General features: G+C 47.1%; 1 protein-coding gene across 2 annotated transcripts in view; it reads right to left on the reverse strand.

The window, feature by feature from the left end:
* Window positions 1-19,280, reverse strand: part of GALNT7 (polypeptide N-acetylgalactosaminyltransferase 7) — a 142,980-nt gene that overhangs the window by 57,114 nt on the left and 66,586 nt on the right. For both annotated transcript variants that reach the window (XM_055118891.1, XM_055118885.1), the window contains exon 2: window positions 12,516-12,976. In XM_055118891.1, the coding sequence (XP_054974866.1) occupies window positions 12,516-12,976 (461 nt within the window). The remainder of the gene's footprint in view (window positions 1-12,515; window positions 12,977-19,280) is intronic.

Genomic DNA, 19,280 nt, shown 5'->3' on the forward strand with positions numbered 1-19,280 from the left:
ATGCCACAGGTAGCTAGCCAGGCTCTGCCGTGTGGGCAGGATACTCTCAGTAACTTGCCGGTTCTCCGAGAGGGACGGAGGAATTGAACTCGGGTTGGGTGCGTGCAAGGCAAATCCCCACCCGCTGCGCTATCACTCCAGTTCACATTGTAACTACTTTAAAAAAAAAAACTTTTGAATTTTAGCGTAATATCAGATAAGAATATATACATAATGATCTGAGATGTTACCAAAATTACTCCTTTTTTTCCAAGTACATGTATATGATGCACGGCCAGATTTCCTTTACAAACATCAACACAAACAGTATATAAGCATAGATTAGGGGGGTGGGAGGGAGGTATACTGTGATTCTTGGTGGTGGAATATGGGCACTGGTGAAGGGATGGGTGTTTGAGCATTGTATAACTGAGACTTAAACCTGAAAGCTTTGTAACTTTCCACATGGTGATTCAATAAAAGAATAAAAAAAAAAAGAATAAGTTTTTTTTAAAAAAGCATAGATTACATTCAGAAGGAAATACTAGAATTCAAGCTATCTCCTATAAGTCACACATTAAAGAAATGGGCAGAACTCAAATAATGCCACTTAACACAAAGTCCTCTTGTTTTAAAAAATTTAGTTTTAGGGTTTTTTTGTTTTTGTTTTTTATAAAACACCCAGCGATGCACAGGGGTTACACCTGGCACTGCACTCAGGAATTACCCTGGCGCTTCTCAGGGGACTATATGGGATGCTGGGAATCGAACACGGGTCAGCAGCGTGCAAGGCAAACACTCTATCCACTGTGCTATCGCTCCAGCCCCAAGGCAACCAATTCTGAAGCTGCTATTGTCCACCAGGACTGACTGAAAGGTAGAGCTGGACAGAAGGCGGGAATAGTTCCTTTACTCAGTTTTTGTGGTTTTTGCTTTTGAGCCACATCTGGTGATGCTCGGGGCTCCTCTGGGCTCTATGCCCAGGGATCACTCCTGGAGGGCTTGGGGGATCAAACCGGGTGCTAGGGATCAAAGCTGGGTTGGCCATATGCAAGGCAAGTGTTGAATTCTCACTCTAGCCCTTTCACTAATTTTTAAATTGGAATAAAAGGATGGCTCCCTTCATCCTGCCTCGGGGGGTTTTAAGTGTATACACACACACACACACACACACACACACACACACACACACACACACACACACACACACACACACACACATATATATACACACACACAGACTGGAGTGATAGCACAGTGGGTATGGTGCTTTCCTTGCATAAGGCCAACCTGGGTTCGATTCCTCCGTCCTTCCCGGAGAGTCCAGCAAGCTACTGAGAGTATCCTGCCCGTGCGGCAGAGCCTGGCAAGTTACCTGTGGCGTAGTCAACATGCCAAAAACAGTAACAACAAGTCTCACAGTGGAAACATTACTGGTGCCCGCTCGAACAAATCAATGAGCAACGGAATGATAGTGATACAGTGATATATACACATGCATCATATATATCTGTTTGTAGATATATCTACACACACCCACACCCTCACATACACATGTGAGAACAATGTAAGTACTTATGGAAAATTACTATATTACCACTGATAATGATATTCTGCAATCACAAAATCTTCCACTTCCCCCCACCCACCCCCCGCCCCGTCATAAACAGGAAATGGGTTCTGGACGCTTGTACTCCTTTTCATCATGATTCTCACAAAGTGATTTTCTAATCATTCAATTTTCTTCTCCTTAGTACTTACTGTTGCCCCATTTGGCCACAAATCCCACCTAGTCTTTTCACTGTTATCCCTCCCTCCCCCTCGCCCTCCCCCATTTTGACCTTGACTGGCCCCTAACAGCAGAGAGTCTCTTTTGAGGCACCCCATCCATCCTTCCACAGCAGTCTTCATCAGGAATGGTTCTGCTCTTTCAAGGGACACTTTGTCACACATCTGGTGACAAACTAGGGACAAGGAGCTGGTGTGTATGCGGGGGAGTGGGGTGGCGGTACAGGCTCCTGAGATGCAGCTACCAAGGTGCAGGTCAACCCCCAAATCAAAATAACATCAATGACCCCCCCCACCCCCAGATGTAGAAATCCTGACTTGGAACTGGTTAAAAAAAAAGAAAAAAAATCTGCAAAGACTGTCAGCAGCAGCAAAGACTGAAAAACCCTTAGAGGCAGGCAAATCTTCTGCAATAATGAGATACAAAGTCTTTGCCTGTTCACTTTTTCTGTTTTTTTTTTTTTTCTCTGTAAAAAGGCTAACATCCTGTCAAGTACTGGAACATACCCCCTGGGCCATTAGTTTAGCATCACTAACGAGGCAATGCAGTGTGCAAGCCAGACTCTGAGTCCCAGAACCACCTTCTTCTGCTTAGGTGACCTTCAAGTTAGCTACGCTTCGGCTCCAGCCTATTGAACTGCATGCAGTGAAAAGAAAAGCCAGCCCGTTTCCTCAGGAAGTGAGGACCACCCTGCCAGGGGTGCTCCACAGACAGGCAATGAGGCTGAAGATGCTGTCAGGTGTCTGCTGAGGACCCCCCTCCATCCCACACACCTCCTGCTTCCTTAGCTGCTGCAATGAGGGTATGAACCGTGTCACTGTGACATAGCTAATTATCTGGGAGGGGGAGACACAGCTTACTCCCCATTTCAAGTAGAACCCCAAACTATTCACAAGCGTAAATAAATGCCGAGGGGGCGGGGAGAAAATTTTCCTGCAGTTCTATGTGATGGCTGATGTTCACAGCCTGTCGGGTCCTTAGTTGTCCCTCTCTCGCCTCTTGGTATGTATGTGATGTATGCACATGTGCATGTGCATGCGTGTGTGCATGAATGTGTACGTGTGTATGTGTGTGTGTGTATGTGTGTGAGTGTGTCTTCCCAGTAAGTGTCCCATTTGGTAACAACAGAAGGTATGAGGTCGCAGGTCTACTGAATTCTCTGGGCCACTGTCCACTTAGACGCAGACTCTCCGTGTGACTTAAATCGGAAAACCCCATGCTATCCTTGAGAAGTTGTGGTTCATGCAACAAGAGCCATTTAAAATGAATTTTTCTGTCCTCCTCCAATGAACCAAAGAGCTGAGGGTTCAGAATCTGCCAGGAAGGGCCAGGCATGCAGGCTCGCTGCAGAATGTGTGCTCAGGGCAGAGGCCCAGGAGCTCAGTGCTCGTGCTTTCTCCCTTCTCTAGAAGCGACAGCTACACCCCTGCAGGGCTAAGATATGTGGTTCTGCGCCCCGTCACCTCTCCCATGCCCTGGAGCCTGGGTCTGAATGTGCTCACTGGGACCTGCTAGTCTGGAGAATGCATATATATATATATATATATATATATTTTTTGGACTCAAATAAAATTCTTCTTTTAAAACAAGATGCCGGGTCATACCACTTCTGGGAATATATCCCAGAGATGCAAAAAAGTATAGTTGAAATGACATCTGCACTTCTATGTTCATCACAGCACTGTTTACAATTGCCAGAATCTGGAAAAAACCTGAGTGCCCAGAGAGAACAGATGACTGGTTAAAGAAACTTTGGTACATCTACACAATGGAATACTATGCAGCTATTAGAAAAGAGGAAGTCATGAAATTTGCATATAAGAGGATCAATATGGAGAGTATCATACTAAGTGAAATGAGTCAGAAAGAGAGGGAAAGGCATAGAAAGATTGCACTCATCTGTGTCTGTGGAATATAAAGTATCAGAATGGGAGACTAACACCCAAGAATAGTAGAAATAAGTACCAGGAGGTTTGCTCTATGGCTTGGAAGCTGGCCTCATGCAGGGGGAAATGACAGCTCAGATAGAGAAGAAAATACCAAGTAAAGGGTGTTTGGAGGACCCGCTCGGAATGGGAGATGTGTGCTGAAAGTGGACTATAGACTGAACACGATGGCCACTCAATACCTCTCTTGCAAACCACAACACCCAAAAGGAGAGAGAGAATGCCACAGAGGTGGAGTGGTGTGCGGAGGATGAGGTGGGGGTGGTGGGAGAAATATTGGGATCATTGGTGATGGAGAATAGGCACTGGTAGAGGGATGGGTACTTGATCATTGTGTGACTGGAATGCAAGCATGAAAGTTTATAACTCTGTAACTATACTTCACAGTGATTCACTAATAAAAAATTAAAAAAAAAATAAACAAGATTCTAAGTCATTCTGTAGGACTGTCATCCCGTTGTTCATTGATTTGCTCGAGCGGGCACCAGTAATGTCTCCATTGTGAGATTTGTTACTGTTTTTGGCATATCAAATACGCCACTGGTAGCTTGCCAGGCTCTGCCGTGTGGGCGGGATACTCTGGGAAGCTTACCGGGCTCTCTGAGAGGGACAGAGGAATCGAACCCGGAATGGCTGCATGCAAGGCTGGGTCATTAAAAAATAAAAATATTGTTTCCCTCCTCAATTCCACCTGCAGTTTGGAGAGAGACATACAACCCCCGGGATCCTGTGAAGAGCGAAGCAAGAGAGCTGATCAGACCACAGCAATACACCAAAAGGCGCTGCTGGATCTTCACCACGAGGTACCTGAAGGATGATTTTAAACTTTCACAATTCACTTGGCCTTTTAACTTTTTAGCATGTTCATCTTTCATGAGTTCAGAATGATGGAAGGGAAATTCTATTGATGGCAAAGTGTATAATTTTATAGAGTTGGTTAAAATTGGAGCAAAGCAATGAACCTAGTAGAGCGTTCAAAACGTGAACCACAAATGACTCCTATTACTCCTTCCACAGGCCTTGTGTGAGGTGAAGAGTACAGCACTGAAGTACTCAATGCACCCCAGGACCTGCCCTCATCAGTGGGGAGCTGCTACCGTCTCCTCACAGCCCAGGAGAGGGCAGGTCTAAACACTTCCACCCGCCTTCCTACCCTGTCACTATTTGCTCCTCCCCAGTACCCATCCTGACATCAGTGATTGCCGAGGTCACATTTACACATGGAAATCAAACAGACAGCTTTCACCGGAAGCTGGAAAACCTGGACCTCACTGGTCCATTTGCTTCCGTTGTGAGGCCAGAGGTGAGGCCTGTCTGTCTTCGACAATGGTGGCTTTGCTTCCGGAATAAATGAAGAGAGGGAAGAGTTATTTGTCTCCTTTACTTTGGTGTGTGCTTGGCTGAATAAATAACCCAGTTCACATACAGTATCCACCCTAAATGTGGAAAACACCTTATTAGATGGCCTTGCAACCCAGTTATGATTCAGGATTCAGCTGGATTTGGTTCTCACTATAGCTGCTCTCAAGGCATTTCTATTTCATTCTCTCCCCTATCTCTTACACTACTCCCCACCCCTAACACACACACACACACACACACACACACACACACACACGTCCTCTCCCATATTGCTGTCTTGCAGAATTGTGCGTTGAAAGAGTTGGAAGCAAGTGACTAGACAAGGAAACTTTGGGACATGTATACAAGGGACCACAGCTTGGCTCTAAGCAAGACAAAATCTCACAGCCTACAAAGCACCACGCTGGGGGGAGGGGGGTGCATTGGGGGGAGGGGCACAGGCAGAATGGCCTGTGCTAAGGAGCAGAGACTGACAAGAGGCTCCTTAGCACAGACACAGGCTGTGCCTGATGGTCCTGGTGACCTTGGAGGCTGAGCTGCACAGATAAAAATCGCCACCACATTTAAAGTTTTACATCACGGTCTTTACTTTGCAGCCTTTGCAGTCCAGGGGCCTGGAATTCCCTTCCTGTCGGTCCTTAAAGACATCGAGAGCTTCTCATTTAGAGCCACTTCATCAGGTGAGGGGCAGGAGTCAGGGACCCTCCCCCCCTTTCATTTATTTATTTTGGCTTTTAAGGTCACACCCAGTGATGCTCAGGGCTTACTCCTGGCTCTGCACTCAGAAATCACTCCTGTTAGTGCTCCGGGGACCATATGGGATGCCAGAGATCGAACCCAGGCCACCTGCATGTATAGCAAATGCCCTACCCGCTGTACTATTGCTCAGGCCCTGTAAGACTACCCCAACCCCCTTCTGTATCCCTCAATCTCCTCTTTGTTCCTTTGATACATGTGGGCAACACACACACACACACACACACACACACACACACACACACTCACTTCTTGCATGACAAAGGGAAAACACTCTCACGAAAGTGTCACTTTGCCCCTTCTGGCCTTGTTAAATACCCATTGCTAGGGTACGAGTAAGAAGACACCCCCCACCCCCCCCACCCCACCCCACCCTGCTTAGCACGGCATTAGGCTCTAATGGTCCCAGCGGCCTTTGATGCTGAGCTGCTGCATGTGACCTGCCCCTGACGCCAGGGCGCGTGCCCACCGCCCCGCTCTCCGCAATGCATCCGGCAGAGCCCGCGTTGGGGGAATGACTGAGAGCTCCAACACTAACTTGCCGCAGAGGGGGCCCAGGTGGGAGACATCCCTTCATCTCCTCCTCAGTACTGAGGGATGGGAACCAGCTGGGGAGACCACGGGGGTCTTTCCTGAAACTGGCAATGGGCTGGGAAGGGATGGTGTAACCAGGGGTTCCACCACGAAGCTTATTCTAACCAGCCTTCAAAGAGATTTACTCCCAATTGCTAATCAGGGGTCATGGGATGATGGAACCAAAACAAAACAAGAAAAGCAACCTGGGTTTATACCTTGATTCAGACACATTTGTAACACTGGTGTTAGAGGCATGTGTGTGTGTATGTGTATGTGTGTGTGTGTGTGTGTGTGTGTGTGTGTGTGTGTGTGTGTGCGCGCACGCGTGCGAGCACGCGTGCATGTGTGTGTGTAAGGGGGTAAGAAGGAGGGAAGCTACTTCACTCTTAATGGGGCAACCGGGGAGTCGGACCTCAGAGGAAGGGAGCAGCAGTATGTCTCTGATCCATCCCTAGTGCCTTAGGCCAACAGATGACCTCTCTTCTCAATCTGTGGAGTCTCTCTCTGAATGGGGCACCCCCTACATGGCTGCATAGTTCATCTGACATAAATTTGACCCTCTACCAGTTTGGTGGAAAACATTGCTCACTGTCACAACAGGAAAAGAAATCCAGAGAATTGAGCTGCTGTTGTGAGGGAAGGCAAAAGGGAGGGATTCTTGGGGGAAGGAGGATGTGTTGGAATTATGTCCCCGAGAAGCCATCACTGACAGTACTGTCAATCACAGACTCTCCATCAATCAAAAATGGAAAATAAAAAATTAATCGCCTGCTGCCAGTCAGGACCTTAAGCAAAACTTGGAAAAAAACTCTAAAAGCACAAGGTACATATGTACATGTGTTTGTAGGTGGGTGGTTAGAAGAGAAAGAAGAAGGAATCTCGGGGCGCAGTTTATTTTTAGAGTTCATCGGGAACACCTATGGACTCACAAAAAAAAAAAGTAGCTTCCCAGAGAAATAATTTTTAGGCCAGTTAGAAAGTAATATTTTTCGGCCAAAGTATCCTGGGTCATCTGAAACTGATTTCTAATGTGTTTCCCACTGCCAAAATGTTGTTTGCAAAAGGAAATATAGTCTGAGAAATTTAGAAGAAAAAAGAAACACATGTTAATAACTGTGACACTATATAATTTAGTGTCTATGAGCTACCATATAATAATGACAAAAAGCAGGATAAATAAAAAATATATGTGCACATACATGATTCATATAAGTTCGTTTGACTTATTCATTATTCCAATTCTTCATTTTATGAAAGGGATGAAATGATAGCGCAGCGGGTAGGGCGTTTGCCTTGCACAAGGCCGACCCGGGTTCGATTCCTCCGTCCCTCTCAGAGAGCCTGGAGATGTTACTGGTGCCCGCTCAAGCAAATCGATGAACAACGGGATGACAGTGCTACAGTGCTACATCTTATGAGCAGCTCCTTGGGGCCGAACCCTTAGCAAGCCTAAGGTTCATGATATATATATATATATATATATAAATCTATGGCATTTCAACTAAATCAGTATTTTGCGACTAGCAACTATTTTTATAAACTAAGTACTGTCACTAGATAAGTGTATCAGAGAGTCTTTAACATGAAGATAGAGAAAGGAAAACAGTTCATGACCACAATTCATCTTAAATAAGATTATAGTGTAAAAATCAGGACGTGGAGATCAGATAAGAGAATGATTCAGTGTACCCGGCATTAGTATGAACACACTATAACTTTCTAAAAGCCCTCAATTTCTCACAGACAAGCTTAAGAAAGTTACTAATAATTAATCATATTAACATTTGTATAGCTCTTAGAAATTTCAAAGCAATTTAACACCTATTATTTCATTTTGCAAGTGCAACTAAGATAGTTTTCTGCAAAACAGAAATGCAATAGGTGTGTAGGAAGGAGAAAAGGTTATGCATTAGAGGCAGATGAATTTGTTCAACAAGTCAAAATATTGAATTCAATTACTGAAACAAAACAGCTTGGATTCTATACGCCTCTGATTGTCTGCCTTCTTGGGCAGAAAAAGGGCAAGCGTAATTTCCATGCATTTGCATCAACAGCAGTTCACAGTAAAGAAAACAAGACCCAAAACTTTATGAGGAGAAAATCTAATAGACACTCTGAGAATCTGACCCCCTTCCTACAACCAGCTCCTTCCATCATGCTGACTGGCTCTGTGTGAAGTCAGGAAGGTGAGAGAGCAAAGGAAAATGAGGTAACGAGGTTGGCCAGCCTCTCAAACTCAGACCCACTATTTCTCTCAAGGAGTTATCCTTCTTTGAGTTCTTTTTCTTTTTGGGTCACACAGGCGTTACTCCTGTATTCACGCACTCAGGAATTACTCCTGGCGGTGCTAGGGGGACCATATGGGATGCTGGGAATTGAACCTGGGTTGGCCGCGTGCAAGATAAACACGCTACCCTCTGTGCTATCATTCCAGCCCCTTCTTCAAGTTCTTGACAGCACCCTCCTGAATTTCAGTTCTTTGCCTGTCTCACATGGACTCTCCTTTCTCTCTGGTTCTGGAATCTTCCTCAAAGTTCCTCCAGGAACACAGCGAACTCTTCCCCGGGCCCCCACCCGCCCCCAAATCCCTCTCCCAGCTGAGCACCCTAAAGTTCTCTGTGGCTTCCCAAACACCAAACTCCATGCAAACATGTGACTGACCGTGTGTGCTTCCCCAAACCCAAGTGGCCCACCGAGTTGGCTGGCCCAGCTTTGCTCCTTGGACCAGTGTGACTCTCTGCCTTTACCCTCGGATGCGCCAGCGGTCACACAGTGCTGCTCAGGGGGCCGGGACACGACTCAACAGGATTCTCGTCAATGCCCAGCTTTGCGCCTCCTAGACTCTGAGCCTCTTCCTAGGGAAAACTACGCTGCTCACAGGGTCCACCCCTGCTGTACCTTCCGAGAAAGCCCATCTGACTGCCCTGCCACTTGCTGCAGCCTTTCCCTGGTGTCAGGTCACCCTGCTGCCCTCCTTCCTCTGGCCACCACGGGCACAAGTCCTGCCACTTCTCCTTGCAGAGGCCGACAAGGCCCTTGAAGGCAGAGACTGGATATTCTCATGCTGCCATTGTCCGAGATGAGGACCAGCCCAGGGCTGAGCATACTGGAGATACTGAAGTGAACGTCTGTGGAGAAAATGAAACTTTCTGGAAAACAAAAACAACAGGGGCCACTTCCAGGGGTTCGGAGATGGGGAGATGGGAGGATGGGAGGAGGTGGCCACACAGGCTGGAGCTCAGGGCCTCATACAGGCTAGGTCTGTGGCTACCACTTGAGCCTCACTCCTCGACCCCGTCAAAGGGTGTTTTTTCAAACGGGAAATGAATGTGAAGTCAGGTGACGTCATTCTTGGCTCAGATCTTTCAAAAAGATGTCAGCTTTTAAAAAAAAAGTCTTGTTACTCACATTTTGAGCGGGAACCAGTAACGTCTCTCATTGACTTATTGTTACTGTTTTTGGCATATCCAATACACACGGGTAGCTTGCCAGGCTCTGCCGCGTGGGCTCGATACTCTCGGTAGCTGGCCGGGCTCTCCGAGAGGGGCGGAGGAATCGAACACTGCTCTTGAACAAATTGATGAGCAACAGAATGACAGTAACAGTGACTCATATTTAACAAGCGGGTGTGACTGTCATTGTGTACTTGTTTTACAGTGCAGACATGTGAATCCCAGGACAGCTGGGCAGACCCGTCCTGCTCCCCTGGGTAGCAAAGACCCCTCTGAACAGTGGATGGACCAGGCTGAGAAGGGGCAAATCAGTCACTGTATCAGTCTTCCCAGTGGATCAATGGCCACAGGTTCCTGGGCTTGGCGGATGCCATGGCGGCAGGTAGGGCAGAGGGAAGGGCACCCGGAGGATGAGGCCTTCTGCCAAGGCTGCAGCAAGTCAGCCAATGGGACCCGGATAGTCCCACCCCCGCCCCCGAAGGCCAGTATGCAGGAGGGGTGCACACCCACTAGGACGGGGGCCTACTTTCAGGGGTGGGCATGCATGTTGGGGAGCATGCAAAAATGAGGGGGTTGCTGCATTCACTACTGGCTTTTCAACTGCAGAGAAAATGCTTATGACTGCTCGCATTCTAATTCGTGAATATCAACTCTCCTTGAAAGTTAGTGATTACCCTACATTACATTTTAAGTATTCACAGGAGGAATACAGCCTACCTCATTAAAAAAAATAAATGTGAGGAAGAGCCAAGCTTAAAAAAAAAAAAGAATCTGGATTCAGTTAAAAAAAAACAGCTTCCGGAGGATATTGTGTTCGAACATCAATTTTTGTTTTTTTCTCACTCATTACTGGAATTTCCAAGAGGGGCCTAGGTACGAGCTTCGGTTAAGGAACCTCGAGTCCATTTATTTGAGTGGGGCCACAACACTTCTGGCCAGGAATCTGTAGGACCTCCGACCACCCCCTGGCTAGGTACCTCCAGCTGTACCTGAGAGAAGGGTGGGGGGAACAGCATGGGAGAGAGGAAGAAGATGGCAAGGAAGAAGAGGAGGCAGGCAGGAAGGAAGGAAAGAGCAGCAGAATCAGGGGTGGGAGTTTAGGACAGCAACGGGTGTGGTCTGAAATTATCAGAAGGAAGAAGGAAGCTGAAGGTTTTGCCCTCCGGGAGGTGTAAGTAGGAGCAAGCAGATACAGATAAAGTTTTGTTCCACAGACGGGCTTGGTGGTAAAACACAGGATATCCAGTTAAATTTGGATTTCACAGAAACACTAAAATGCTTTTCATTATCTGAAATTCAAATGTAAGTGGCATCTTCTATCCTGATTCAGTAAATCTGGCAACCCTAGAGCTAGGCAAGTTTCTACTTTGATTAAGAACTACATTGCTCCAAGATTTCTTTCACAGGCTTTTGAGATGCTCTAACTCTTCTCTGTTCGAGTGTTTGTCTCCCCCAACAATGTCCTCTACCTCTGCTTCTCTCCTTAGTTTCTCTGCATCTTTTACTGATGCCTCTTGCTCTTACCAGTAAATACACAAATGCTCAGAGTCTCCTGAGCACGACGGCAGGTATAGAATGGCACGCAGAGTCATAAAGAATGCGGCTGTGTATTTGTGTGTGCATATTACAAGCATGCGCTGTGCTAATCTTTAAAAATAATGATGATGTTAACAATGCACCGTGAAGAATACACTATGAGTTTTCCATTTGCTGCGGTTTAAATCTACATCCACATCTGTGCAAGTTATTTAGAGATCACGGGAGCAGAATTGGTTATTGAATAATGTGAAAGAGAAACACTTTAGAGTTTATTCAATAACTACCATCTATCAAAAGGTAAGAGTTGGAAATTCCTTACTTTAAATTGAACTGCATTGAAAAAAAAATTTGTTAGGTTAGGCCACAGTTTTATCCATCTGAGTGTTCCCTTCACATCACTCAAGAGTTTCAATTTCCAGTTTCAATGCAAGAGGGAATATAAACATGGGCTTGATTTCACGAGGTACCTTCAGTGTTGCTGCCACGCTTTTGCGTTACTCCACAACCAGAGAAGGAGCATGATCCTGAGTGAAAATCAACACACGGAGAATGTTTTGTTATTCCCAGATTCTCATTAAGTGAAAGCAAGCATTGAGTCCTGGGCTTGCATGCTCATACAAGCGCGTTTTCTCATTGTGGACTGGTAATAAAAACGTCAACAAATGCCAATTTGGGGAGGGGGGGAGAGGGGACATGTTTTGAGGAACAATGAGAGAGAAGAGACCAGACCTTCAATAGAATGCCTGGGGCTGGAGCGATAGCACAGCGGGTACGGCATTTGCCTTACATGTGACCGACCCAGGTTCAATCCCCGGTATCCCATTATGGTCCAGGAGTAATTCCTGAGTGAAAGCCAGGAGTAACCCCTGTGCATTGCTAGGTGTAACCCTAAAAGCCAAAACAACAACAACAAAGGCACAAATACGCTGTCCCTTCAGTATGATGAAAAAGAGGCTAGGCCTTTCAATAGAATGGCACACAGAGATCGTTCTGGTCGCATCGCAGACCAAAGATATAAAGGCACACCTGTTTTCTCCATTCTAACCATCTAGTCTAGCTGTGCTTCCACCAAACAGGAAGAACCCCAAGTTTAGAAAGAACAGGAGGCATGCTTACTCTTCTTGGCGTAAGTCATTGATGGTCCGGTCCAGGGAGATCATGTCGCTGGCCACCATGTTGAACCCGAATTCTTTAATGCTGGCTTGAACGGCCGGCTTGTATTCCGGCCCCAGTTCCAAAGGCTTGGCGTGCTCCCCGGGCCCCCCAATGACTCCTTGTGGTTCTGGTTCTTTGGGCTCGAAGTTCCCGAGGACTCCTGGGCGCAGCACGGGCTCCGGGTAGGTGACAGTCTGAGGCTTGAACGTGAGGTACTGCCTCTGCATGACATCTCTCTGCTCGTCTCCGCCGGCGTGGCGCTCTTGCTCATTTCTGGCCTTGTTCTTTCTTCGGATCGACTCTAAGTCCACTTCTATCCCTTCGACGTGAGGCCAGGGCACCACAGGCTTGAATCTGTCGTCCCCGGGAGCTAGCGCATTGCCGCCTCGGTTAGGGACGGGGCCAGCGAAGCCTCTGTCTTCCTAGACAAGGGGAGGGGAACACACAGTGAGTACACAGAGGCAAAGCCTGGCGGCGCTGACGCTGCCCAATGTCACATTTCAGGAGAGGCGGGGGCAACAGCGGGGTGGCTTCAGATGTGAAGCCAGCAGGCCAGGCAGCAGGAATCCCGTTGAAAGATGGGGAGGGCGGGGGGGATAGCGAGGCAAGGGGGACACGGGCATACCGAGAACCAGACTTAACTTCTTAAAATTTATTTTTTAATGAATCACCAGGAGATAGTTACAGACTTACAAACTCACACGATTACGTTTCAGTAATACAATGATTGAGCACCCATCCCTCCACGAGTGCCCATTCTCCACCACCAATGTTCCCAGTATCCCTCTCGCCCCCCTCACCCCACACCTCTGCGGCAAGCACATTCCCTTTTACTCTCTCTCCTTTTGGGTGTTATGGTTAGCAGTAGTAAGAGGTCATCATGTTTGGTCTAGAGTCTACTTTCAGCACGCCTCTCCCATTCCAAGAGAGCTCTCCAAGCATCATTCACTTAGTGGTCCCTTCTCTATCCCAGCAGCCTTTTCCCCCAGCATGTGAGGACCGTGGAGTGATTCTCCTGGCCCTTATCTTTATTATCTTTGGGTACTAGTCTCCCATTCTGTTACTTTATATTCCACAAATGAGTGCAGTCCTTCTATTGTCTGTTCCTCTCTCTCTGACTCATTTCACTTAGCATGAAACTCTCCTTGTTGATCCATGTATATGCAAATTTCATCTTGAGATACAGATTAGTTACCTGCCTTATCGATCCAAACAATAAGTGACTGCGTTTTATTTTTTACTTCCCTCCTTGTAAGCTTAACTCTGTCCAAGAAAGATCTTAATACAGCACAGCACGAGCTCTGGGGCTACAGAAATGAGGTTCTCAGGCTTCTGATGAGCAGATACACTTAGCAGCCTGCGGTGGGCAGTCGGCGGGCCTCTTGGTTGTCTGGTGTGTGATAAATAGAACTTTGCACCAGCAGTCCAGCCATATGGGGGCCATGGCATCAGATGGCCTCTGCCACCAGCCTGGCTTCCTGCCCCGAGTGGCAGAGGACCAAGGGAAGGAAACACTCCACTGCCCAAATGGGATTTTCTGCTCGGGGATCGGTTTGCTAAATTCAGAACTCAAAATAATAAAATCAGGTCAAAGAAAAGCTCGGATCACTGGAGCCAAGCCAGTGTATGTTTTTTTTTCCATTTGTTTTTGTTTTAGGGTCACATCCGGCTGTGCATCAGGGGTCACTTCTGGCTCAGCACTCAGGAATTAACTTCTGGCAGTGCTCGGGGGACCATCTGGGAAGCTGGATCAGCCGTGTTAGCAAAAACGCCCAACCCGTTGTACTATAGCCCCAGCCCCATGTCATTAGACTTTTCAACCAGATTCTGCAGGAAGGTTATTTGGGCTGAGCGGCCTCCCTTTTCTGCACGACCCTTTCCTCATCGAGACGTGGCTCTTTCACTCCGGAATCCAGGCGCTTTTGCTTTGGGGGTAAACCGTGTGAAGTCTGAGGCAGCCCCGTACCCATTCTTTGTACGTGGCAGCTTTTCTCCGCATTAGCATCAGCTCAGTGGCTTTAAAAAATACCGATGTCTGTGTCCCACCTCCAGACATTGTGATTTAATTGGTGTGGGCAGCCAGGGTTTTAAAAGCTTCCCAGGTGATTTTAATATGCATCCAAGCTTGAGAACTCCAAAGGGAGAGCCGCTAGCTATAATTAGACAAGGGGATTACAGAGTGTGCGCCGCTGGGGGAGAGGCGAGGTGAAATCAGAGCAAGTGCAAAACAGGTGGGGCCGTCTGCCCTTCCCCCCAGGTGAGGCGATTCCTGGGTAGGCTCAGAACAGGACTGATACCATCTGACTGTAGGCTTAGAGCGGCCTCAGAGCTACCTTGGAAGGTTAAAAACTTTTGTTTCACTGAGGATAGAGAGAAGTGGGCCCTAGAACTCTGTTGGTTTCCTTAGAGACAGGAATCTCTGGAAGGCATCCATCCATTTGAATGCAAACTTAGGTGAAGTTCTGAGAAGGGCTAGTGAAGGACTGCTTTGAGAGAACTGAAGATTTAAAAAAAAAATTCTATTTAAAAAGCATCTCTCTCTGTTTGTTTCCCATTAAGCACGTCTTAACAATAACCAGGGGCTTCCAAAGAGCGTCTGGTGAAGCTGGCGTTCCCGCCTTCCCTTCAGAGGTGCACTCAGTGCTATCACGTTCCCATAAAACTTTACTGAGACGTCCTATGCACACACACATACACACATACCTGCATACTTACAGTGAGGTTATTGTTTTGGACATAGAACAGGAATTTTAATGAGCTCACGAATTAAAAGGGAAACCTTCTGATGTTATAACTGGCTCAATCTTCTGATGTTATAACTGGCTCAAAGGTGACTCCAGAGAACAAGTATGCAAGCATCAAAGCGGGCGCTGCGAGTTTGCAAAGAGATGCAAAACAAGCCAAACTGGTCAACACCCAGAATGCAATAACTACACTCTGCAGTGTGCAATTCCTATTTCAAAGGACGAGGATTTTCCATGTTACTATCAGGGGACCATTATTTACAGCATTGTGAAACAGCTCAAATGATGACGAAGACGAAACGGGGAGATAACCTAGAAAGCTGAGTCGGATGACATACCCAGTCATCTTTTTGATCCACTTAAAGGTTTTCCCATATTTTTTCTTCCATAACACGAAAACTAAATATAAAATGCAACACTCTGCTTGGTTATGTAAGTGTGGTGCCTTCTTTCAGGCATGAGCTATAGATAGACAAAGCTTCCCAAACCAGGCTTCTGCCTGTCACCTAAAGAAAAGCAGGTTCCCAGCTGGAGCCCAACCCGTGAGCGATGCCAGCCGCCCTGCCAGTCCTACTGGATGTAAAGACGATGCAGGCAGTCTTGCCAGTAATCCTGGATTCATAAAGAATGCAGGATTTTCATGGGGGTGAGCTTATTCTAAGGAGAAAAGGCTGAGTGCAATGCTGTAACAGAAAGGCAGTCACTGCCGCTCGGGGCTGATTCTGGGGATGAAAAGTGGGTCCTTTTCTCCTACTTAGCTCTTGGCTCGCTCTGAGATTACAGCCACTTATGGCAATGTCATAAATAAATTAAAATAGACAAAGAGTTATGAGACTCTGTAAGATACTGGGCCCTGGTTGATGATGCTGAACCATGGATCACACACACACACACACACACACACGAGAGAGAGAGAGAGAGAGAGAGAGAGAGAGAGAGAGAGAGAGAGAGAGAGAGAGAGAGAATATCCCTCCTACTTAAATTTTTCACATCGAAACTCCAGCAAACTGGTAACAGGGGAGGTAAAAATGAGAGAAAACAGATGCCTTAGACTTGTATTGTATAGGTCATCAACTGGCAACCTCCATACTGCAGATACTCTGCTGTCTAATAATCCTTAGGAAGAACACGATGACGTCTTCAAAGACTGATGTCCATGACACCTAACTGTGAGATAATGAATTGCAAAATTCAGGGATGAAGTTGTCCTCTGCTCAAGTGAGTATCCCTTAAATCCATCCACCTGGACAAGAGAATAACAGATCCAACCTTCACACTTATCTTCCTCTGAAAGTTGTGATTCTGTTTGTTCGGGGATTACTCCTGACTGTGCTCAGGGCTTACCCCAGGATCTGCATTGAGGGATCCCTCCGGGCTGGGCACGAGGGGGCCATTATGTGGTGCCAGAGATCAGCTGCAAGTGCCTTATGCACTGGACTACCTCTCCAGCTCCAAAAGTTGTGATCTTTATACTCTGACTCCAGGGCTGTTTCATCTTTGGCACTGGTTGTTGTTCCTGATGACTCTCTCAGAAGCTGACCTGTCATTCCACCTCGCTTCAGGGCTATCTCCCTCTGCCAAGCAAAGTGACCAGTTATTCTGATTCCGATTTATTCTGTCCACTTATTTATTTCCTTAGTCCAAACCACACTTTCTGAGCTCTAGAATTTAAGAGTCGACTACTTCCTGAACTCTGTCTCTCTGGAACCTACACTGGAGCCAGCCTGAACTGGACTCACTTTCCACATCAGACCAGTTTCCCGATTCTCTGCCCTGCGGCAGGGACAGGCACTGCCATCCAACTGTCCTGACCAAGCCCAGCCCTTGCACGCCACCTTCCTCTTCCTGTTCTCTTTGATTGGCAGTCGGCCACCAACTCCTGCCCCTTCTGTCACCTCCCGGGCTTCTGAATCCCACTGCTTTCTACTGCTCTCACGGCCAGCCTCATCTCCAAAGTGAAAAAACACTGAAATTCAAATGTATTTGAATAACTAGCATCTTCTATCCTGATTCTGTAAATCTGGCAGCCCTAGGACTAAGCAAGTTTATACTTTGATTACAAATACACTGCTCCACGATTTCTTTCACAGTCTCTTGAGATGCTCTAACTCTTCTCTGAGTGTTTATCTCCCTCCAACACCGTCCTATACCTCTACTTCTCTCCTTACTTTCTTTGCATCTTTTATTCATGCCTCTTGCTCTTACCAGTAAATATACAAATATCCAGCGTCTCCTGAGAAGCACTGTGTCAGGTATAGAAAGTCACGCAGGGTCGTAAAAAATGCAGCTGTGTATTTGTGTGTGCACATTACATGTGTGTGCTATGCTAACCCTTTTAAAAAACATCAAATGTGCTGAAGTGGTAGTACAACAGGAAGGACGTTTGCCTTGCACGCAGCCGACCTGGGTTCGATCCCCAGCATCCCATATGGTCCCCTGAGCACCACCAGGAGTAATTCCTGAGTGCAGAGCCAGGAGTAACCCCCAAGCATCGCCGGGTGTGACCCCAAAAGCAAAATAAATAAATAGCACTGCACTGTTATCCTGTTGTTCATCGATTTTTTCGAGTGGGCACCAGGAACGTCTCACGTCTCTATTGTGAGACTTGTTGTTACTGCTTTTGGCATATCGAATACGCCACAGGTAGCTTGCCAGGCTCTGCCATGGGGGCGGGATGCTCTTGGTAGCTTGCCGAGCTCTCCAAGAGGGACGGAGGAATCGAACCCAGCTCGGCCACATGCAAGGCAAATGCCCTACTCTCTGTGCTATTGCTCCAGTCCCAAAATAAATGAATAAAGAAATAAAAATAAAAACAGCAAACACTGGCCTCTGAGTGCTTCCTGCACTTTGACTTAATCCCCTGGTAGGCTCAAGGCGGGGTCCCAGGAGGACTCTGCCTCAGGAAGTCTCACCCAGGACTCCCTGAACATCAGCAGCAGCCGTTTGCAGGGCCAAGGTTTGCACGCAGGCAGCCCTGCTTCCTTGTCCGTGCTCTCTGCCTTCACACTAAAATGCTCCCCCTTCGGACACAGGTCTTTTGTTGTTGCTTTCTTTCGGGCCACATCTGCAATGTCAGAGCTTATTCCCAGCTCTGTGCTCAGGGATTACTCCTGGCCGTGTTCAGGGGATGACAGAGGGGTGGCTGGGACTGCACAGGGGTCATCCGCATATAAGGCAAGTGCCTTACCCATTGTTCTATGGCTTCTGCCCAGACATAGGCTTTCACTGCCTCGTCTATGTTACTGTTCAACCCCATCGCCACAGTGACTTCCTTGCGTCTCAGCAGTGAAACAGTTCCTTCCCCTGCGAATATTCCACTCCCGTGCCCCGCCCCCCTGCCAGGAGGGTTTTCACCCTTCACTGAGGTTGATCGGCTCTTCAGGCTCCTGTTGGCACCCATTTCTCCCCCAGGCCCACTAGAGCGGGGGGTTGGCTTACTTTTTCTGTCAGGGGCCCGAACTACACAGTTTAGGCTTGATCATAAGGTCTTTGCAATGCGTCCAACTTGCCATTACAGTGCAAAAAAGGGCAGTCACAGACTGTAGGATGACATTACTTTGTCCTCTCCCCCCTTGCCACAAGTAGCTTGTCCTGGTTTTCCCCGGAGTTTAGGCTCACCCCAGTCACACCCATCAAGGTGTTCCAGATTCTCTCCCATCCCTTTGTTTAGCTATAATCACTTCTCTATGCTCTCTTCCCCAAAGCAGTTAATCCTGGGCTTTCCCTTAATCTGACTCAGCTAATTTGCAAGGTCAGACCTTCCTAGGATACTGAATTTATATTATATAAGTTAATATTGCCTTTCTCCTCTTCTTGTGCCTTTTGAATAATTTACTTTAAAGCTATGTCTGTTTTTGTATAGACACAAGAAGACAATATTATGTTTTTATAACTTAAGACTTAATTGGCCTCGAATATTATTCCCTCCCGGGCATCTGCTTTCTCCACTTAAGCCTCGGTTGCCCTCAGTTCTTAGCACCCC

Source organism: Sorex araneus, chromosome 1 (genome assembly GCF_027595985.1).
Source record: "Sorex araneus isolate mSorAra2 chromosome 1, mSorAra2.pri, whole genome shotgun sequence".
Lineage (NCBI taxonomy): Eukaryota > Metazoa > Chordata > Mammalia > Eulipotyphla > Soricidae > Sorex > Sorex araneus.